At 51.9% G+C, this 19,303-nt stretch overlaps 1 protein-coding gene across 1 annotated transcript; it reads right to left on the bottom strand.

Moving 5' to 3' along the window:
* Positions 1-8,316: 8,316 nt before the first annotated feature.
* On the bottom strand, positions 8,317-9,249 carry LOC135305561 (olfactory receptor 14J1-like). Its single transcript, XM_064429295.1, has one exon. It carries the CDS (start codon positions 9,247-9,249, stop codon positions 8,317-8,319), a length of 933 nt encoding a protein of 310 aa, XP_064285365.1.
* Positions 9,250-19,303: the final 10,054 nt, after the last annotated feature.

Raw genomic sequence — 19,303 nt, 5'->3', positions numbered from 1 at the left:
TGGAGTTTGAATCTGATTTTGAGTTCCTGAGAAGTTTTTTGAGCACACCCTGAGGGACTGAGTCTGATGCAAAGAGCACCAAAGCCCCAGAAGGTCATTAAAGTCCTGGTGCTGTGTCTGTGCTGCTGAGCTGGGCCGGGCTCCTGGCCCAGAGGCAGCTCCTGGCAAGGGCAGCGCTGCAGAGAGACAGCTCTGGCCAGGAGCAGCTCCTGTGCACAGCCCAGCAGGGCTGGGGCACTGCCAGGGCAGCTCAGGGACACCAGCAGGGCACAGCCAGAGCTGACAGGGGCTCAGCACTGGCAGGGGCTGGGGGATGTCCCAGAGGGGGCTGTGTCACAGCGGCACCTCTGTGGCTGTGTCCTAGAGGCACAGAGCAGCTGTGATGTCAGCAAGGGGCTGTGGGACAGCACAGAGTGGGCTGTGTGAGGTCACAGGTTGGGTTATGACATCACAGAGTTTGTTGTGTGAGGTCACTGAGCAGCTACAGCATCATAGAGGAGACTGTGTGACAACACAGAGCAGGCTGTGACATCATGGCATGGCTGTATGACATCATAGAGGAGACTGAGGTCAAAGTGTGTGCTGTGACATTAGAGAGTGGCAGCATGACATAACAGAGAGGGTTTTGTGACATCACTGAGGGGGTTGTGACATCACAGAGCTGTCTGTGACATCATGGAGTAGGGTATGAGGCCATAGAGCAGATCCGGACGTAACAGCTGGTGGCTCTGTGACATCAGCGAGTGGGTTGTGACATCACTAGGTGGCTGTGTAACATCATAGAGAAGACTGTGACATCACAGAACAGACTGTGACATCACAAAGCAACTTTCTGACATCACAGAGTCTTCTGGGACATCACAATGCAGCTGCATGACATTCCAGGGTGACATCCCAGAATTGGCTCTGTGACAAAACAAGGGTGCTGTATGACATCCCAGAGTGGGCTGTGACATCACAGGTGGCTGTGTTACATCATAGGGTGCTCTGTGACATCACAGGACGCTGTATGAGATCACAGGTGGCTGTGTGACATCCGAGGGGCTGTGTGACATCACAGGGTGGCTGCTTGTCCCTGCTCAGCAGCCTGGCCGGGGCCGCCCCATGGTGCTGCCCTTGGCATTGCACATCCCCACATGCCAGAGCCCATCCCGGGAAGAGCCCTGAGCAATGAGGGAGGGACAGGATGTGCCTGGCCAGGGGCTGGGGCTCAGGCCTTGGCCCTTTGCATTCCTGAAACACATCCAGGTTTGCTCAGAACCAGAGACACCTTTGCCTTGTTTGTCCCCAGCTGTCATCACTGCCTCCATTGTTCTGCTCTGACTGGAACCTGGGGAGACTTTCTCAGTTGTGTCTCTCAGTGGGACCCATTAAAACTTCAAGAAAGTTCAGTGCTTAAATTTAACTTCGAGTTTTAGAAAAGTTCTTTGAAGACTCTCTCAGGGACTAAGTCTGATGTAAACAACACCAAAGCCCTGAGAGAGTCATTAAAGTTTTCCAAGTCCAATTATGGAGAAATATTTCAAAGAGCTTGTAAGACATACACATGCCTATTTTAAAGGGTTTATTTTATTACATTTCTCTTTAGATCAGAGGTGATTGCAGCATTCTGTGATTGATATTGACCCAGGGTCTCTCCTCAGGCGCTCTGGCCTGCTCAGAGAAGCTGTGCCTTGAGCTCTGACCCAGTGTGGACAGCCTTGCTCCACATTCCCCAGCCCCATCCTGTCTGTCCTCACTCACCTGGGACCTGCTGTGCTTGCAGAGCTGGCTGCACTCAGCCTAAGAGGGGTTTTCCCTTTTTGTATTTTTTGAAGCAATCTAAAACTCCTGAGTTTCCCCACTGAACACAGACACACTGCTCAGGTGTGTGCCAGCCCAAGGTGCCACCAAAACCACTGCAGAGCTGCCCTGGGCCAGCTGTGAGGGTGGATCATCAGCCCAAGCTGCACTGGGCCACTGCAAGGGGCTGTGGCCATGGACACTGCCCTGACCCCACTGCTGGGTTTGGCTGCCACGGCAACCCTGAGAAATTAAACTGTGCTTGGAAACACTGGGGAGGACTGGGACATACTGGGAAACACTGGGAACACTGTAGGAGACACTGGGATATACTGGGATTCACACTGCGGAGGACTTGGACAACCTGAGAACACAAGGAATGCTGAGGGAGAGTCTGGATGGACTGGGATGGACTGTGGGGGTACACTGAGACACAGTGGGACATGCTGGAACATACTGGGATATACTGGGAGTGACACTGGGAGTGACACTGGGGCATGGGACATTGCAGGGAAGACTGGGAGACACTGGGGCATACTGTGGATGGCATTGGGAGGAACTGAGAGGGACTGGGAATGAACTTATGTGTATTGGGACAAATGGTCTCTACTGGGAGGGCCTGGAGGGGCATAGTGGATGTGCTTGGTTGTACTGGGGATGAACTGGGCAACACTGAGAGGGACTGGAGGGATTGAATGGGCTGTTCCCACCTCTGCCGTCTCCCATTTGCCAAAGCTCCCATCCATCACCGCTCACAACCAAACAGCCCAAGGGATCGGGGCCTCAAGGGCAGAGCCTGATGTCAGTGCCATCTTTTCGGTTTTTCCTACAACTCCTGTCATGCTCCAGTCGCAATTGAGCCCCACTGGAGCCGGGACTGCAACGCTCGTCATGCCCCGCGCTCCACAGAGCCCACCCCGGCATCCACCCCCCATCTGTCCCATAAGTGCCCCCCCGACCCTCCAGGATCCCTCAGTGCCCCTCAGAGCCCATTCGGGACCCCGCAAAAAGAGTCCCCGGATCCCCTGAGTGCTCCCAGCCCCACAGATGCCCGGTACATCAATTCATCTCCTTTCATCCCTCGCGGCCCCAGAGCCCCTCATAACACAGCCCCGCGCCTAAAACTGATGCCGTGCCATGCAATCTAAACAGCCTGGTTGGACCTCCCCCAGCGCCCCCTAAATGCTCCCAAACAGTTTGCGTTCCCCCTGAGGACATCAATTTGTGGCTCGGACGCAAAAGTGTCCACCAAGTGCCTTCCCGACCCCCAAACGCCACGTTCCCACCACTTCCGGGACTTCATCTCCCGTCATGCCCCGCCATCACCAAAAGCCATTGCAGCTGTGCCTAGAACTCCCGTGATGCTCCGCGGCCCGTTAAACCGTATTATACCCGCACCTACAACTCCCGTCACCCCCCGTGCCCCAGAGAGCCCCCTTCGAGCCCCCCAAGGGCCCACCTGGACCCCGAAAGGGCCCCAAATTCCCCTCCCTGACCGCCAAAAGCTCCTGTGGACCCCCAAGTGCTCCCCTGGACCCTGAACTGTCCCTCAGAATCTCTAAGTGCCCCTCCAAGTGCCCACCCAGCTGCCCCAAGTGTCCCCCAGACTCCCAAGTTCTCTCTGAATTCCCTCCCCAGACCCAAACTGCCCCAAATGTGCCCTAGAAACATCTCCAGGGACCCCTAAGTGGCCCCCTTTACCCTGTCTGAGAAAATAATAAAAAATATGACAAAAGATCTAAAAATAGCAAAAATTAGCATTAAGGAGAAATAAATGGCCAGTAGTGGTGAATGAATAAATGAAGGGAATTGTTTTATTTAAAACCAATGACAACCAATTTTTTTGATTGCTAAAAATGAATACTTTTTTTTAATTAAATATAAAAGGTAATAAAAATATAGAGTAATACTGATATAAATTAAAAAAACTAAAATTATATTTTTTAAAATTAATAAATTTTATTTATTTTAAAAATGCACACTTTTTTTATGTTTTGGGATGTCAGTCCCAGGTGAGGGAAGTAAGACATGGTGAGGCTGGGGGTGAGGAGCAGCTTGTCCAAACACGGTCAGCCCGCAAGGGGCTCATTCTTCTCCATTCCCAGACCTCCTAAGGAGACATTCAGCATCAAGATCACTTCGGGAATGCTTCTATCACCTCTTTTCTGAACTGAAAAATAAAAAACAACCCATATGATTAAATCCAAACATCATGTGTTTGGTGCACTTTGAAATCTTCCTCCTTAACAGAACTCCAAACTGACTCCAATCACTGCACAAGCCCTGCAAACTTGAAGACAATTGAAGGGAGACAAAGAGCTCCTGAGGGCTTTCTGTGTTTTAATCAGCCCCATGGTGGATTTGGGGCTGGGTCCAGGAGCCTCAGGCACTGAGAGAAGGATGAAGAAGCTGCTCAAGGAGTCAGCAGCAAAACTCCAAGTGCCTTGGAGCATGGCTGGGCCCCAGTGAGGGCAGGGAGTGCCAAAGGCTCCCTTTGGGACTGCTGAGAGCAGATCCTTGAGGCCAGGAGTGCAGGGAGCCCAAGGCTCTGGGCAGGGAACTGCAATGCTGAGCAAGGCCTGGGCTGGCTGGGGGAAGCAGAAAGGCCAAGCCCTGAGCCCAGCCTGGGCCAGCAGGGCCTGTCCCTCACGGGTGGCTTGGGGCTCTCTGTGGGGCAGGGGGATGTGAGGGGCAGCAAGGACAAATGCCATCAACCTGCAGCCCCTGCCAGCCTGGCCAGGGAGGCCGAGGGAGAGCCAAAGTGCAGCCCCTGCCAGGAAAGTTCCTGCTGTGGGGCTTCCCGAGGCGCTGCCCGAGCCCAGGGCACAAAGGCCTGGGTGCCTGTGGCCATGCCAGCCCTGCCCAGCCCTTGGCCATCTGTCCTGCAGGCTGTGCCCCCTGTGCGTGCTGCTCCTGTGCCCTGGCCGGCTGCACTCGCCCCTCTCGCTGTGCCCCAGCATTTCTCACCCAGCGTTTCTGTGCCCTCCCTGGGCTCCCTGCACCCAGCGCTGCCAGCTCCTGGCACACAGAGCCGGCCATGGCCCAGCCTCACGCTGTCACACCTCGAGCACCACAATTCCACCCTGGCAGGGACTTTGCTTTCTCCTCAGCTCCAGCCTGAAACTTCCAAGCTGCACTTTGGGGATGTTTCCTGCAATTCCCACTCCCAAGGAAAGCTCTGTCTCCTGCTGTTCACAAACAGAGAAGGGCTGGTGGGAGAAGTGCTGGTCAGAGGCTGTTTGGGGTACAGCGACCATGAAGACCATGAAATTATTGAGTTTTTAAATATTCCATGAAAGAAGGAAGGGCATCAATAAATCTTCTACACTGGACTTTTAAGAGCAGACTTTTTGGCCTATTGAGGATGCAGATTTGGGGAGTACCAAATCATGTACTGATTCTTTTAAGGGAAACAGCCCTTAAAAACAGAGGGTTCCAGGAAGGATGGACACACTTCAGCAAAGAAACCTTGACGGAGCAAGAGTAGGCTGTCCCTTTGTGCAGAAAGATGACCCAGAGGGAGAAATGACTGGCCTGGCTGGGCATGGAGCTTTTGCAGGAATTTAGGGGTTAAAAAGAGGGTGCATCATCTTTGGACATAGAGGTAGTTAAATCAAGAAATGCTTAAGGATATTGTTAGGTTGTGCAGAAAGAAAATGAGTGAGGTGAAAGCTCAATTAGGACTTAACTTGGATACCTCTCTGAAGGATAATAAAAATGTTTTTATAAGTACATTAATGGTAAAAAGAGGGGTAAGGAAAACCAGCATTTCTTATTGTGCGAGATATAGTTACCAAAGATGAAGAATGGGCTGAGGTCCTTCACCCCTTCTTTGCCTCAGTTTTCAACAATAAGACAGGCCATCCTCAGGACAAGTGTTCTCCTGAGCTGGTAGATGGGCACAGGGAGCAGAACAGCCCCTGTAATCCAGGAGGAAACAGCTGGGGACCTGCTGAGCCACGCAGGTGCTCACAGGTGTCTCTGGGATCAGATGGGCTCCATCCTAGAAGGATGAGGGAGCTGGTGGATGATCTCCCCAAGCTGCTCTCCATCATTTACCATCAGTCCTGGGTCAGCAGGGAGGCCCCAGAGGAGTGGAGGTGCCAATGTGAGCCCCTCCCCAAGAAGGGCTAGAAGGAGAATCTGGGGAACTCCAGGCCTGTCAGCCTGACCTGGGTGCCCGGCAAGGTTATGGAACAGATCACCTTGAGAGCCATCACAGGGCACCCACAGGATGGCTGAGGGATCAGAGCCAGCCAGCGTGGATTTCAGTATCTGCACTGATGATCTGCATGAGGGGACTGAGTCCAGCAGCAGCAAATTTGCAGATGACACCAAGCTGGGTGTGAGTGTGGATGTGCTGGAGGGCAGGAGGGATCTGCACAGGGCCCTGGACAGGCTGGATCCAGGAAAAAAATCCAACAAGTTGAGGTTGAACAAGTCCAAGTGCCGGGTCCTGCACTTTGGCCACAACAACCCCTGCAGCACAACAGGCTGGGGACAGAGTGGCTGGAAAGCAGCCAGGCAGAAAGGGACCTGCAGGGACTGAAGGACAGCAGGCTGCACATGAGCCAGCAGTGTGTCCAGGTGGCCAAGAAGGCCAATGGCTCCTGGCCTGGATCAGAAATGGTGTGGCCAGCGGGAGCAGGGCAGTGATTCTTCTCCAGTGCTCAGCACTGGTTGGGCAGTACCTCAAGTGCTGTTTGCAGTCCTAGGGCCACAAATTTAAGAAGGACATGGAGGTGCTGGAGCATGTCCAGAGAAGGGCAACAAGGCTGGTGAGGGGTCTGGAACACAAGTCCTGTGAGGACCAGCTGAGGGAGCTGGGGTCATTTTTCCTGGAGAGGAGGCTCCGGGGAGACAAGGTGGTGTCAGGGCACAGGTTGGACTTGATGATGTCCAAGGTCTTTTCCAACCTTGCTGATTCTGGGATTCTCTGAAACCACCCTTGGAGCAGTTGCAGGATGAGCCCTGGGCCTCCTCTTCAGAAGCTCCAGCAGCCCAGGTGCCTCAGCTTCTCCTGCCAGCCCCAAAGCCCATCCTGTCAGTCCTGCAGAGCCTCTGCAGCTCCTCCTCATTGCCCAGAACAGGGAGCCCCACAGGCAGACACAGCAGCCCAGATGTGCCCCCCTGGCCTGGGGTGCCTCTGGCAAGGGAGCAGCACCAGGCACTGCAGGAGCCTGCAGACAATTCCTGCAGCACTTGGAGGATGATCCTGCTGCCCAAGGGACGTTCCCATGGTGCCAAGTCAGGAACTGGAATGGGGAGTGGGGCCAGAGAGGAAAGGGCAAACAGGGATGGGTTGTTTGCAGGGGAGGGGACAGAGATGGGGAATAGGCAGAAATCTGGATCAGGGATGGGTAAAGAAAGCAAAGGTGAAGCCAAGGAAATGCTTGCAGCAGTTTGGAGGTGGCTGCCAGGCAGCCCTGGCTCTGAGCAACAGCGTCTGCAGTGGCACAGGAAACTCCCAGCTGATGGGAACAAACTTTCTGGCTGACTGCACAGGCCACGACAAAGCTGAGTGGTTTCCCTGGTGTCCCCCAGCCCTTGCTGGCCCCAGGGGCTGATGGCATTTGTGCTCCCTCAGGTTCATGTCCCCACAGCAACAGCATGGGGGTGCTCCCGGCTGCTCTCTGCAATGCGAACAGGGGCTCCTGAGCCAGTGCTGCCGTGTCTGTGCCTGTAAGGATGTGGCACCTGTGTGAGCTGGGGGAGAGGCCAGGGCTGCAGAGGGGGGATGTTGTTGGCAGCTCCATCAGGACGCTCTGGGACGCTGCCCTGGGCTGTGCAGTGCACTGGGGATGGATCAGCCCCTGCTCTGCTGCTCCTTCCCATCTCCCCCAGGGCCCTTGCAGAGCCCCAGCCATGCTGTTTGCCCCCAGCCTGCCCACGGCCAGCCTGGGGCTGCTCACCCTGGGGCTTTTCTGTGCTGAGCATTGGCCTGGCCGTGTTCTTGAGAGAGCCTGGGCAAGGAGCCTGCAGCCCCCAGGGCCTGGCCTGAGGCGTCAGCGCTGCCCCAGCAGTGCCCATGGCCTGTCCCTGCTGCAGCCCCGGCACTGCCACCCCCAGGACTGTGCCCGGCCCCGAGAGCACTCAGGCCCTGCAGCAACACCAGGGCCACCAGGGCAGCGGGGCAGGGCCATGGCAGCAGCACTGCCAACACCAAGTGCTGCTGCTGCTGCTGGGCACAGCTGCTGTGCCAGCACTGATCTGCCCCAGCTCTGCACACAGACATTGCTGCTGCAGCTCCAGAGAAGGCAACAAAAGGGCATCTCTGCAGAAAACTCTGCTGGGTGATCCTTCAGTTCCTTTAAAATAATTGAGAGTGCAGCCTCTCATTTACACAGCATGTGGCCACAGGCAATGTGGCGAGAAACAAAATGAGAATTGGCACAAAATATTATCTGTCTTTGTCAACAACATAAAAATAAAAAAAAAAGGAAAAGAAATTCCAAAATTAGAAGAATAAGAAATATCAATGATTTTTTTATTACAAGTGAAAGATGACTTTTCTTACAGAAATTGTCTAGCATTTTAATATTTCTGAAACCATCTGGTCATCAATCTCCACACTGCAGCCTTGAGCTCCTGGTTCCTCAGACTGTAGATGAGGGGGTTCAGAGCTGGAGGCACCACCGAGTACAGAACTGACAGGGCCAGATCCAGGGATGGGGACGAGATGGAGGGGGGCTTTAGGTGGGCAAATATGGCAGTGCTGAGGAATAGGGACATCACGGCCAGGTGAGGGAGGCAGGTGGAAAAGGCTTTGTGCCGTCCCTGCTCAGATGGGATCCTCAGCACAGCCTTGAAGATCTGCACATAGGAGAAAACAATGAACACAAAACAACCAAATGCTGAGCAGGCAGTAAGAGCAATGTGTGCAAGTTCCCTCTGATTTGAGTGTGAGCAAGAGAGTTTGAGGATCTGTGGGATTTCACAGAAGAACTGGCCCAGGGCATTGCCATGGCATAAGGGCAGGGAAAATGTATTGGCTGTGTGCATGAGAGCATTGAGAAAGGCACTGGCCCAGGCAGCTGCTGCCATGTGGGCACAATCTCTGCTGCCCAGGAGGGTCCCGTAGTGCAGGGGTTTGCAGATGGACACGTAGCGGTCGTAGCACATGATGGTCAGGAGAAAATACTCTGCTGAGATGAAGAACATAAAAAAAAAGACCTGAGCAGCACATCCTGTGTAGGAGATGGTTGTGGTGTCCCAGAGGGAATTGTGCATGGCTTTGGGGACAGTGGTGCAGATGGAGCCCAGGTCGCTGAGGGCCAGGTTGAGCAGGAAGAAGAACATGGGCGTGTGCAGGTGGTGGCCGCAGGCTACGGCGCTGATGATGAGGCCGTTGGCCAGGAGGGCAGCCAGGGAGATGCCCAGCAAGAGGCAGAAGTGCAGGAGCTGCAGCTGCCGCGTGTCTGCCAATGCCAGCAGGAGGAAGTGGCTGATGGAGCTGCTGTTGGGCATTTCCTGGGGCTGCACATGGGGACCTGTTCATATAGAAAATGGAAGTGACATGTTAGAGGGGATGCCTGAAATCAAAATCAAGGCCATTTCCCATACCCCCTTCTCTTTAACACACAGGGCATGCTTCTGTGTTTAAGACTTCTGAGACTTTCTTTTGAAGCTTGTCCTCATGTCTCTCCTAGTATTCTTGGATATCAGAAACCCTCAGCATTTCAGCTGCACTCAGGGAGAACAGAACAAGTTCTTTGAGGCAAAGTGGTGAGTGGAGAGTGAGGGGAGATGGTCTGTCATTCTGACCTGTTCAGATTTTCTCTGGGCATTAACCTTTCTCAGCTCTGGGGTGATCACCTTCCCATGCTTCCCCTAATATGTCACCAGGTACTGCTGAGAGCAGATGGATCCACCACAGCCCACCTCCACATGTGTAGCCAAGGACTCACTTCACCAAGCCCGCAGCATTTTCAGTGCCAGAATACCTCTGCCTTTCCCCATCAATCCTATAACTCAGAGATGCTCTAGGACAGGTTTGCACCCTGGATTGAAGGTCCCAGCTTGGACTGAAATCTCAGGGAGACTCCCAAGTGTCCTTATGATGGCATTGGGTGAAGGGAGATGCAGCTCCTTCCCTGGCTGCACTGACAGCATTGCCCAGAGCTGGGCACTGGGGACAGCATCACCCTGAGCCAGCTGTGCCCCCTCCCAGAGCCCCCAGGGCCGGGCAGCTGCTCCCAGCCCTGTGCTCGGCAGAGGGAACTGGGCCCGGGGCTGCAGAGCTGCCCCACGGCTCTGCTGCAGCTCTGCCTGCACAGGAGGGGCTTCACGCCTTGGAGCCCTGGCCCTGAGGGCAGAGGCTTGGCTGGGGGACAGGAGGGAGGGGGCTTGTTCAGAGGGAGGGGCTGCACTGGAGGGGCTCCTGTGGACATCTCTAAACTCTCCCTGCCACAGCATTGCTGGGATTTGTTTCCTCCCCTTCCCTGATCTTCTCTCTGCTTCCTGGAGATTTTCCTCTTGCAGGTGTTTCCCTATGCCTGATCTCTCCCTGCCAGCACTCACACACCCCAAATCTCTGTGCACTCTCCCTTGCCTGACAGAACCCTGCCTGTTTTTAGGGCACTGGCTGTGGGCAGGTTCTGTTTGCAGCTTGGAGAAAGGACAGCTCAGACTGAGCCTGATGGGTCCAGCAAAGGTGATGCTGGTGCCGTCCATGGACAGAGTGGCTGAAGGAACATTATGGATCTGTTGTGAACCTACTGATCACTAAAAGTAACAGTTTGGATGTCTCAAGCACTTGTCAAAATTCATAATTAATATTTAATTAATGATTCATAATAATTCAATAATTCCTAACTCATAATATAATTCATAATAAACCTTTAATATTGATCTCCCTTTTCTTCCATTCTCTACTGGTATGAAACTGAATGCAAAGTCTCAAGAAATTTCCTCATATTTATCAAAATCCTTGTCCTGGAAATATTCTGTGACTGATAAGAAGCCCCCAGCATGTCAGAGATTCAGGAGCATTTCACCTCCCCTGCAGCAGAAATAGTCAGAGTTGTACTCACAGGGTCTGCAGGCATTGGGATGTTCCAGCTTTAGGAGATGGCTCCAGGAGCTGCAGCTGCATTGTCCTGCAGCCAGAGGTTCCTGTGCCAAGGGCTGGCAGTGATTCTGCCCCAGGCACTTCTCAGCACCTTCCCAGCCCTGACTGATTGAAGCTCTCTGTGCCTCTGGGCTGTGCCCGGGCTGGCTGCAGGCAGTGCCCCAGCCCTGCTGGGCTGGCAGAAGAGCTGCTCATCAAGAGAAATGTGCTTTTGAAGCTCTTCTTGCTTACCAGGAGCTGCCTCTGTGCCAGGAGCCCAGCCCAGCTCAGCAGCACAGACACAGCAGCAGGACTTTAATGACCCTCTGGGGCTTTAAGCTCAGGCCCTGAACATCAGTCCCTCAGAGGCAGCTGAAGAAACCTCTCCAGAACTCCAAGTCAGAATCCAACTCCAAAGTTTCTTGGACTTTTAATGGGTCCTTCTGAGGGAAAAAAATGAGAAAGTGTCCCCAGGCTCCAGGCAGAGCAGAGAACTGGAGGCAGTGATGACAGGTGGGGACAAAGAGAAGCCAAGTCTTGGTGGCCTGGGGCACAGCAGCAGGGTCTGTGCCAGCAAGGGCTGGGAGGAGACACCTTGTCCTGAGGCCCTGGGGCCTCCTGGCACAGCCCCAGCCAGGCTGGGCACTGTCAGCCCCTTGTCCTGCCCTCAGCATCCCCCCCTAGCCCACATCCCAGTGGCCTCCAGGATCTGCTGGAAGGAGTCCCTGGGGAGCCTTGCTCAGCAATGGCCCTGGGGGCCCCTTCATGCTGCCAGGGACTGCAGGGTTTTCAAAGGACTTTGGGTTTTGGTTTATCTCGACTTTCTGAGAAGTTTGTGCAATCATGGCCTCCAATTATCTGCTGTAATTAGTCCCTGGAGAGGCTTTGTCAGTAACAACACTCAGTGGGGCTCATTAATACTTCAAGGTACTTCAGTTATTTGAAGGTACTTAGTGTTTCCCTTTTGATACAGACTCTGTGAGAGGTTTGTGCAATCATGGCCCCAATTATCTGCTTTAACAAGTCCCTTGAGAGCTTTGTACTGACACTCAGTGGGGCTCATTAATACTTTGAGGTACTCAAGGTTTTTAAAGTACTTTGGATTTTCCTTTTCACACCGAGTCTTTGAGAAGTTTTTGTGCCATCCTGGCTCCCAATTCTCTCCTCCAAGGAGTCCATGAGAAGCCTGTGTTGGGATGGAACTCAGTGGGACCCATTCATGCCTTGACACACTTTGGGTGTTTCTTCTGACTTTGACTCCTGGACAGGTTTGTACAATCTCCTCTCAGGTCCTGAGGTTCCAGGGCTCAGCTCTAAATGCACCATGGGGCTTGTTAGCATCAAGCAAGTCCTGACAAACCATGGCTCTGCCTTGATTTACCTCCACTCTAGTGCAGTTCATTAGGAGGGTTTACTTTTTCAGTTATGGAGAAATATTTCAAAGAGCTTCTAGCAAGTATGTATTCCTATTTTAAAGGGTGTCTTTTATTGCTGTTCTTATTACACAAGAGGTGATTGCAGCATTCAGTGACTGATATTGATCCAGCAGGGACTCTCCTAAGGAGCTCTGGCCTGCTCAGAGAAGCTGTGCCTTGAGCTCTGATGCAGCGTGGACAACCTTGCTCCACATTCCCCAAGCCCATTTTGTCTCTCCTCAGTCACCAGGGACCTGCTTTGTTCAGAGAACTGGCTGTACACAGCCAAAGAGGGGTCATCTTCTTTTGTATTTTGAAGCAATCTAAAACTCCTGAGTTTCCCCATTGAAAACAGACATCCTCCTCAGGTGTGTGCCAAGCCCAAGCTGCCACCAAGGAGGTTCCCCTTCCCTAAGGCAGAACCCTGCAAGGAATATTTTAGACACACAGTAAGTTCTGCAATAAACACAAATCCAGAGTTTGCTCAGGGCAGAATTAGACCAATTCCTGAAGGACAGACCAGCTTTGAACTCCTTGCAGCTGAAAGCTCCGAGTTGGGAGGTGTGGGAGAGACGCAGAAGTGAGGGAAGGGAAATGCAGAGCACCCAGCAAGTGCTTCTGTGCAGACAGGCTGTGGGGAAGGGCACTGCAGAGCTGCCCTGGGCCAGCTGGGAGGGTGGATCATCATCCCAGTCTGCACTGGGCCATTGCAAGACACTGTTGGATGGACACTGCACCGACCCCAGCGCGCCAGCCCCTTGCTCAGGGCTGCTGTCACTGCCCAGAGCCAGAGGGGATCCCTGGCTGGGGGCTTGTGCCATGGCCACCTGCCCTGTGCCGCGCTGGCCGCTCAGGCACCAGGAACCAGCAGCAAAGGGCACTGCCAGGGCCAAAGGCCAGCTCAGCCAGACAGAAAGGGGCAGTGCTGGCACTGTTTCCATGGCAGCCCTCACTGGGGGTGACACCTGGGTCACCTGTCCTGGCCCCTGCCATGGAAAGCCCTGGCAGGGACTGAGGGCACAGACACTGGCACTGAGACACTGCTGGGCCGGGTGCCGAGCACAGGGCTGAGCACGCAGAGATGGTTTTGTTCTTGCTGAGCTGCAACAGAGCCAAGGCCTGTCCTGCCCCTCCTCCAGCCATGCTGGGCAGGGGCTGGGGCTGTGGGGGAGCTTGGCAGGGGACACAGCCAGGACAGGTGACCCCAACTGACCCCGGGGATACCCCAGACCACAGGACATCATCCTCAGTGTATGAAGTGCAGGGAACAAGGAGAAAGGGGGGAATGTTGGAGTGAGGGTTTTTGCCTTCCCAGGTAACTCTTAGGCAACAGGGAGCCCTGTTTCACCAGTGGGCAGGGTCAGTACCAAAGACACAGACACCAACTTCAGGAATACTGTAATTTCTATAATTCACAGCTGCAAAGAATTACAAAAGGATAATCTCAGCAAAGCACATAATCATTAGCAAAGAATTACAAAAGAAGCTCAGCAATCCATCCAGTCATTACTACCAAAGATTGCCTGCAATGATTAAAGAAAGATCCATCACCAGTTACCCTCAGACTTTACCATCACCCAGATCCACACATCAGCTGGGGCAGACAAGGACTGCAGAGCCACTCCCAGACACTGGGAATTCCCGCAGGTGCCTCCACCTTTGCAGGCAAGGAGCCTCCAAGCCCACTGTGAGAGGACACAGCTTTTACACTGTCAAACAAACAAACTGACATCACTGCTAGTGTGGGAACATCTGGTTTCATTCTCCTCTTTGGTTTCTCCCAAAGCCTGGCCAAGGCTCAAGGAGGAATCAAGGGAGTTGACTTTGATCCTTCACTCCCAAACAAGGCCAGATGGGGCCTTGTCTGGTTTCTAAATACAGAAAGAGAAATCCATGTTTTATCAAGGAGCACATCCACTGATCATGTTGTTAATAATGCTTTGTTAGTGAGTGGATACAAATATAACATTTATTTGGAAGGTTCATCTAGAGATGAACTTTGCCTCCGGGCCTGTTCAGGCCTTGATCCCAGCCTGTTCAGGCCTTGCTACTTTGATGGGTCCAGAAAGCTACAATGAAGTAAAACCTTCATAACCATTCTTTCAATAGCACAGTTTAGATTTACATATTAGGCATAAAGGCATCTCCCCTTGTGCTTCAATTAAGTGCTGTTAAATTTCATTACTCAGAGCTATTCATGTTCCTTTTCAAACATGCCTAAAGAGTTGCTGTTATTCTGTTATTTATCAAATGCTCTCTTTTCTTGAGACTGTCTCTTTTAAGACAAGTCTCAATACTCCACCTCCCAGCACAAAGCGTCACAACAACTCTAACATGGAATGTTAGAGTGCACACCAAGTGCACACACTGCAATGATGACAGACACTGCCACAAATGCATTTCACTGCAGCCTCCAATTTGGCAGCCCTGAAGTCAATCCCACCAAGAAGAATTTTCTTCTTTCTGCCACTCTTCTCCTGCTCTGTCTGTCAAGGTGATTGCTGACTGTTGGCCTTCAAACCCATCACTGACAGCAGTGCAACATTCCTGTCCCATGACAGCCCAGGCTCCTCCTTGGCCAGCAAGCAGATAATCCAAGGCCATGTGGTTCTGTGGAGTCCCCATTTGTGTTTGTTGGAGCCCATAGGATGTGCTTATTGGACATTTTAACAGCATTATGTGCTACTTCTTCTAATAATCCATCCAGTCAACTCCACAGGATGGGGCAGCACACATGGAGCACAGGATGAACCAGAATCTTTTGCTTTTTGAAACACAAGGCACTCCATGGGGGAAAAATGTTCTCTGGGCCCCAACTCTTCCTTGTGCTTGTTGCTGAAGGACCCTAAATGGTGGCCCTGCAGCCAGGAGTGGGGTAACACTGACACTGACCAGCTCCAGCAGCCCAAGCTCTACTGACATTGGGAGTGATGGTAAAGCACAGAAATCCTCTCACACTGTGGCCTCTGTAACTAGAACAGGCTTCGGTTTCTCCTGAAGGGAAATCTTAGTGAATCCTGTTAAACGGATCATTGTATTCCTGTGTTTTCTTGAACTGTCCCTTCACTGACAGTTACGAGTCAGAGCCCATGGACAGAGTTCTGGCCACCCCACACAGTGGGCCCTCCAAGGGAACCCCATTCCTCCCAACTTCAGCAGAGAACATACCCAGCAATTAGTGACATGGAGTACTTTGGCTACCCTGATCTTGAAATTTTCAGAACTAATCATTAAATTTTGATGACTAATCCCATGGTGAAACACTAGAGGTGTTTGTGGCAAACAAAGTTTCTGGCTGACTATCAAGGTACAACTTACAGACATCAATAGTACTTTAGTGACACCTTTCTTCACTCTTTTTTCTCAATGTCATTCGAGTTAGGAACAATAATTCTGTTGTCCATGGAGCTGGAGCCTTTTTAATTCCAGAATAATGCCTCCAAGGTCCTTTGCTGTTCAGCTTTAGCACGGTGTCTGTGGGTAACAAGGCTTGGTGGGGCCCTTTCCCCTTTGGCTGGAAGGGGGCCGGGTCCCAGTCCCTGAGGGCACCCAGGCTCCTGCAAGTCCCTCAGTGTCACAGCAGCCTCCACATGGAGCCTTGTGGATCAGAGCATTTTCCAAAGGGGCCATTGGGGCAAACAAGGAGATTTGGTCTGGCAGGATGTGTAAAACAATCTCCTGTAATATCTATTTGTTCTCACACGGAACACTTGGCTGCAGGGACATATTCCCATTGTTCCTGCCCAGGTTTCAGGATTCAGTGTTGTCTTTCCTAGGAGCTGTTCCTTCAGCTGCCTCAGGAGGGCCTTTTGGCTTCGGGGCCCACACTCTGGCTCCATTGTTAGGACTGCTGGATCCAAACCCTTTATCTCCACAAATGGTAATGACTGGAGGTGGATCTCCATTTTTCACAATCGTGCTTAAAATTGCAATATCAATAATTGTGCTACCCTGTCATGGGCTTGACTAATCCAATCTTATTGACAATTGTTTAACAGAATTACTGTAATTTCTCCTTTATATTCTACATCAATTCCTCCTTTCCTCCTGCCATGACATGAACACTTTTCAAGGCCAAGCTCCAAGCGAGCAGTTACCAAACCAAAGTGTCCTGGAGGAATCTGAATTCCTGTCTCAGTATTGATAGCTCTCATTTGCTTGTGATGTATCCTAATTAATTCCAATGCATGAAGGTCCAGCCCTGCAGCCTTTGGGCTGGCCCTGCCAGGGGACATCAAACCCGACAATTTCCAGGCAGTCCAAGCCTCACTGCCCATGGTTGTAGTTGCAAATTGGGTGCAGCCATGCACAGCCAGGGGTTTCTATTCCTTCAGTGGGCCATTGTAAAGGGTATGGAGCACATCTGGGAGATGGGTTCTCCATGGGGACAGGTTCCCATCTCCTCATGTTTTCAAATGCTCTTTTAACAACCCCTTCACCCGTTCCACCAATCCTGCAGCTTGAGGATAGTCTGGTACATGAAAAACCCTGCAGTCTTACTCACAGTGTTTTTCACAGTAACAGACAAAGCACTCTGCATCACAGTATCAGCAAACCCTGTAAAAATAGACAATTTTATCCCCTCCTCCTTTGTTCATTGCATACAATCTCACAAAGTTTACCTCTGACATTAGGGTCCTGGCCAATTCTTTCCTGTAGAGTGATTAATGTTACATCCCTGGGCAGCCAAAGCTACCAAATTAGTATTGTCAGCACTATTTCACATTATTACTATTTTATACGTAGATATAGATATTGATATAGAAATATAGATATAGCTAGATAGGTATAGACATACATATAAAATATATATATATAAATATATATATTAAGGTCTTATTATACTATAAATATGTACATAGTTATTTATGATATTAATATTTCACTTGCACAAATGCATCGGAGCTCAAAATTAAAACCTTCTTCTGTTGCTCCATGTGGGAGCATTCCAACAATAATTGTTCCTTCTGAAGGTGCTGTTTCCAATGTACTGTTAACAAATTCATCTTTGTCTGCCCAAACCCACAAGTTCTTTCCCTTTTCTGTATGCAATTTTTGGATGCATTTTAAGACATCCAGGGGTTCAGCTTCTTTTAACCAACTGCCCCACTGCTCACACAGTGCTGCGACCTCAGCCCACTCCAGAGCCAGCCAACTCCAGGGAAGGGCTTCTCACCTGGGAATTTCTGATGGCACTGACTCCTCACATTTACATTTAACAAGTGACATTTTGTTGTGATCTGGCCAGACTCTGCCAGTTTTGTTTTAACAGTGGGCAGGGTCAGCACCAAGACACAGACTCCAACTGAAGGAATCAGTGTCATTTACTGCAGCTCAAAGCAGCAAAGGATCACAAAAGGAGCAGCTCAGCAGTGCACCCAACCATCACCACCAAAGATTGCCTACAGTGATTAAGAAAGATCCAGCATCTGTTCCCCTCAGACTTCACCATCCCCCAGATCCACACAGCAGCTGGGGAAGCTGTCCCAGCCAAGGGCTGCAGAGCCACTCCTGGACACTGGGAATTCCTGCAGGTGCCTCCAGCCACAGGTGAGGCTCCAACCTCGCTGTGAGAGGGCCCAGCTCTGACAGTGCTGAATGAACAAACTGACAGCAGTTCTAGTGTGGGAACATCTGGTTTCATCCTCCTCTTGGGTCCCTCCCAAAGCCTGGCCAGGGCTCAAGGAGGAACCAAGGGAGGTGACTTTGATCCTTCAGCCCCAAACAAGGCCAGATGTCAGATTTCATGGCCCTGTCTGGCTTGCAAATACAAAAAGATCAATACCTGTGTCACTAATGAGTGGCTACATCTATCACAGTGCTAATGACCATGCATATTTCATCAGTGAGCAGATACAAAGATAACCTTTGGTTGGAAGGTTCATCCAGAGGCCACCTTTGGCTCAGGGCCTGCTGTTCAGGCCTCACTCAGGGCTGTTGTCCAGGCCTTGGCACTTCAGGGACATGGTTTAGTGCAGGGCTTGGCACTGCTGGGTGACCAGCTGGGCTGGATGAGCTCAGAGGTCTTTTCCAACAGAAAGGATTCTGTGATTCTGTGATTCTATCTGCTGAATTCAGCTAGGTCCATGTTAGCAGCACTCATTTGCTCAGAAAGTCTCCTCTTGCTCAGCTCTTGTGGCCTGAGGCTGCAGCTCCTTCAGCTGCTGGTGCTAAGCTGCTCATGCTGAACAAGACGACTTGGAGAGAAGAACACAGTCCATGCAATTCCTTCTGGGACATGGGGAGGGGAGGGTGTGGAAACAGGAGCAGTGTTTGCTGTGGCCTCCTCTCTGCCCTTCAAGCCTTTCAGCACTTTGAACCAGCCAGGAGCTTTCTCCAAGAGTGCAATGGAGCAGCTGTTCCTGCTCTCATGTCTTGACTCTCTCCAGTCTCTGACCTTGCCTGGCTTTGTCCCTCTTGCTGTGCCCTCTGTTCCCCCAGGGCTCAGTGGCTGCTGCCCAGGACTGTGGGACTGGCACAGATCCAGTGGTCGAGACCCTCCTTGCTGTGGCCTTGGAGCTGCCTGGGCACAGCAGCCTTTTCCATCTGGAAGCTCCCCATGGACTGGGTGTCCCCAGCTCCGTTCCTTGCACAACCTCCAGGAGCCCAGGGCTGCCATCTCAAGTCCCTGCTGGCACTGGGGGCTCCCAGGTGCCTCAGGCTGCTGTGACACCGCTGCACACAGGAGGGAAGAGTGGCAGGGGCTGTGCTGAAATGTCACTATAGGACACAAGACGACATGACGCAGAGACGCTGTTGCTCTCAAGGCAGGAAAAAGGGCAAGTTCATTTTTTCCCTCCAACATTTATAGATTTCCAAAGGTGACAGTGGATTGGAGGGTGAAAGTGCCACCTCTCCAAGGACAAACAAACAGTCCATCAAGTTTCTCCTCCTCCATAAAAGAATGCAAAACAGTATGTTGTTTGCAGAAAGTGTGTGAGAAAGTTTGGTACAAGAATGCAAACATCAGAACACTTAGAAAATTTTAAAAAGTCAAGGCGACATTGAAAGTCAGCTCCATGCACTGCTGCTGCTGCTGTGGGGCTGCCGGGGTCGG

Source organism: Passer domesticus, chromosome 8, assembly GCF_036417665.1.
Source record: "Passer domesticus isolate bPasDom1 chromosome 8, bPasDom1.hap1, whole genome shotgun sequence".
Lineage (NCBI taxonomy): Eukaryota > Metazoa > Chordata > Aves > Passeriformes > Passeridae > Passer > Passer domesticus.
Note: the sequence above shows the minus strand (reverse complement) of the source record. Positions and strands in the feature narration are given on the sequence as shown.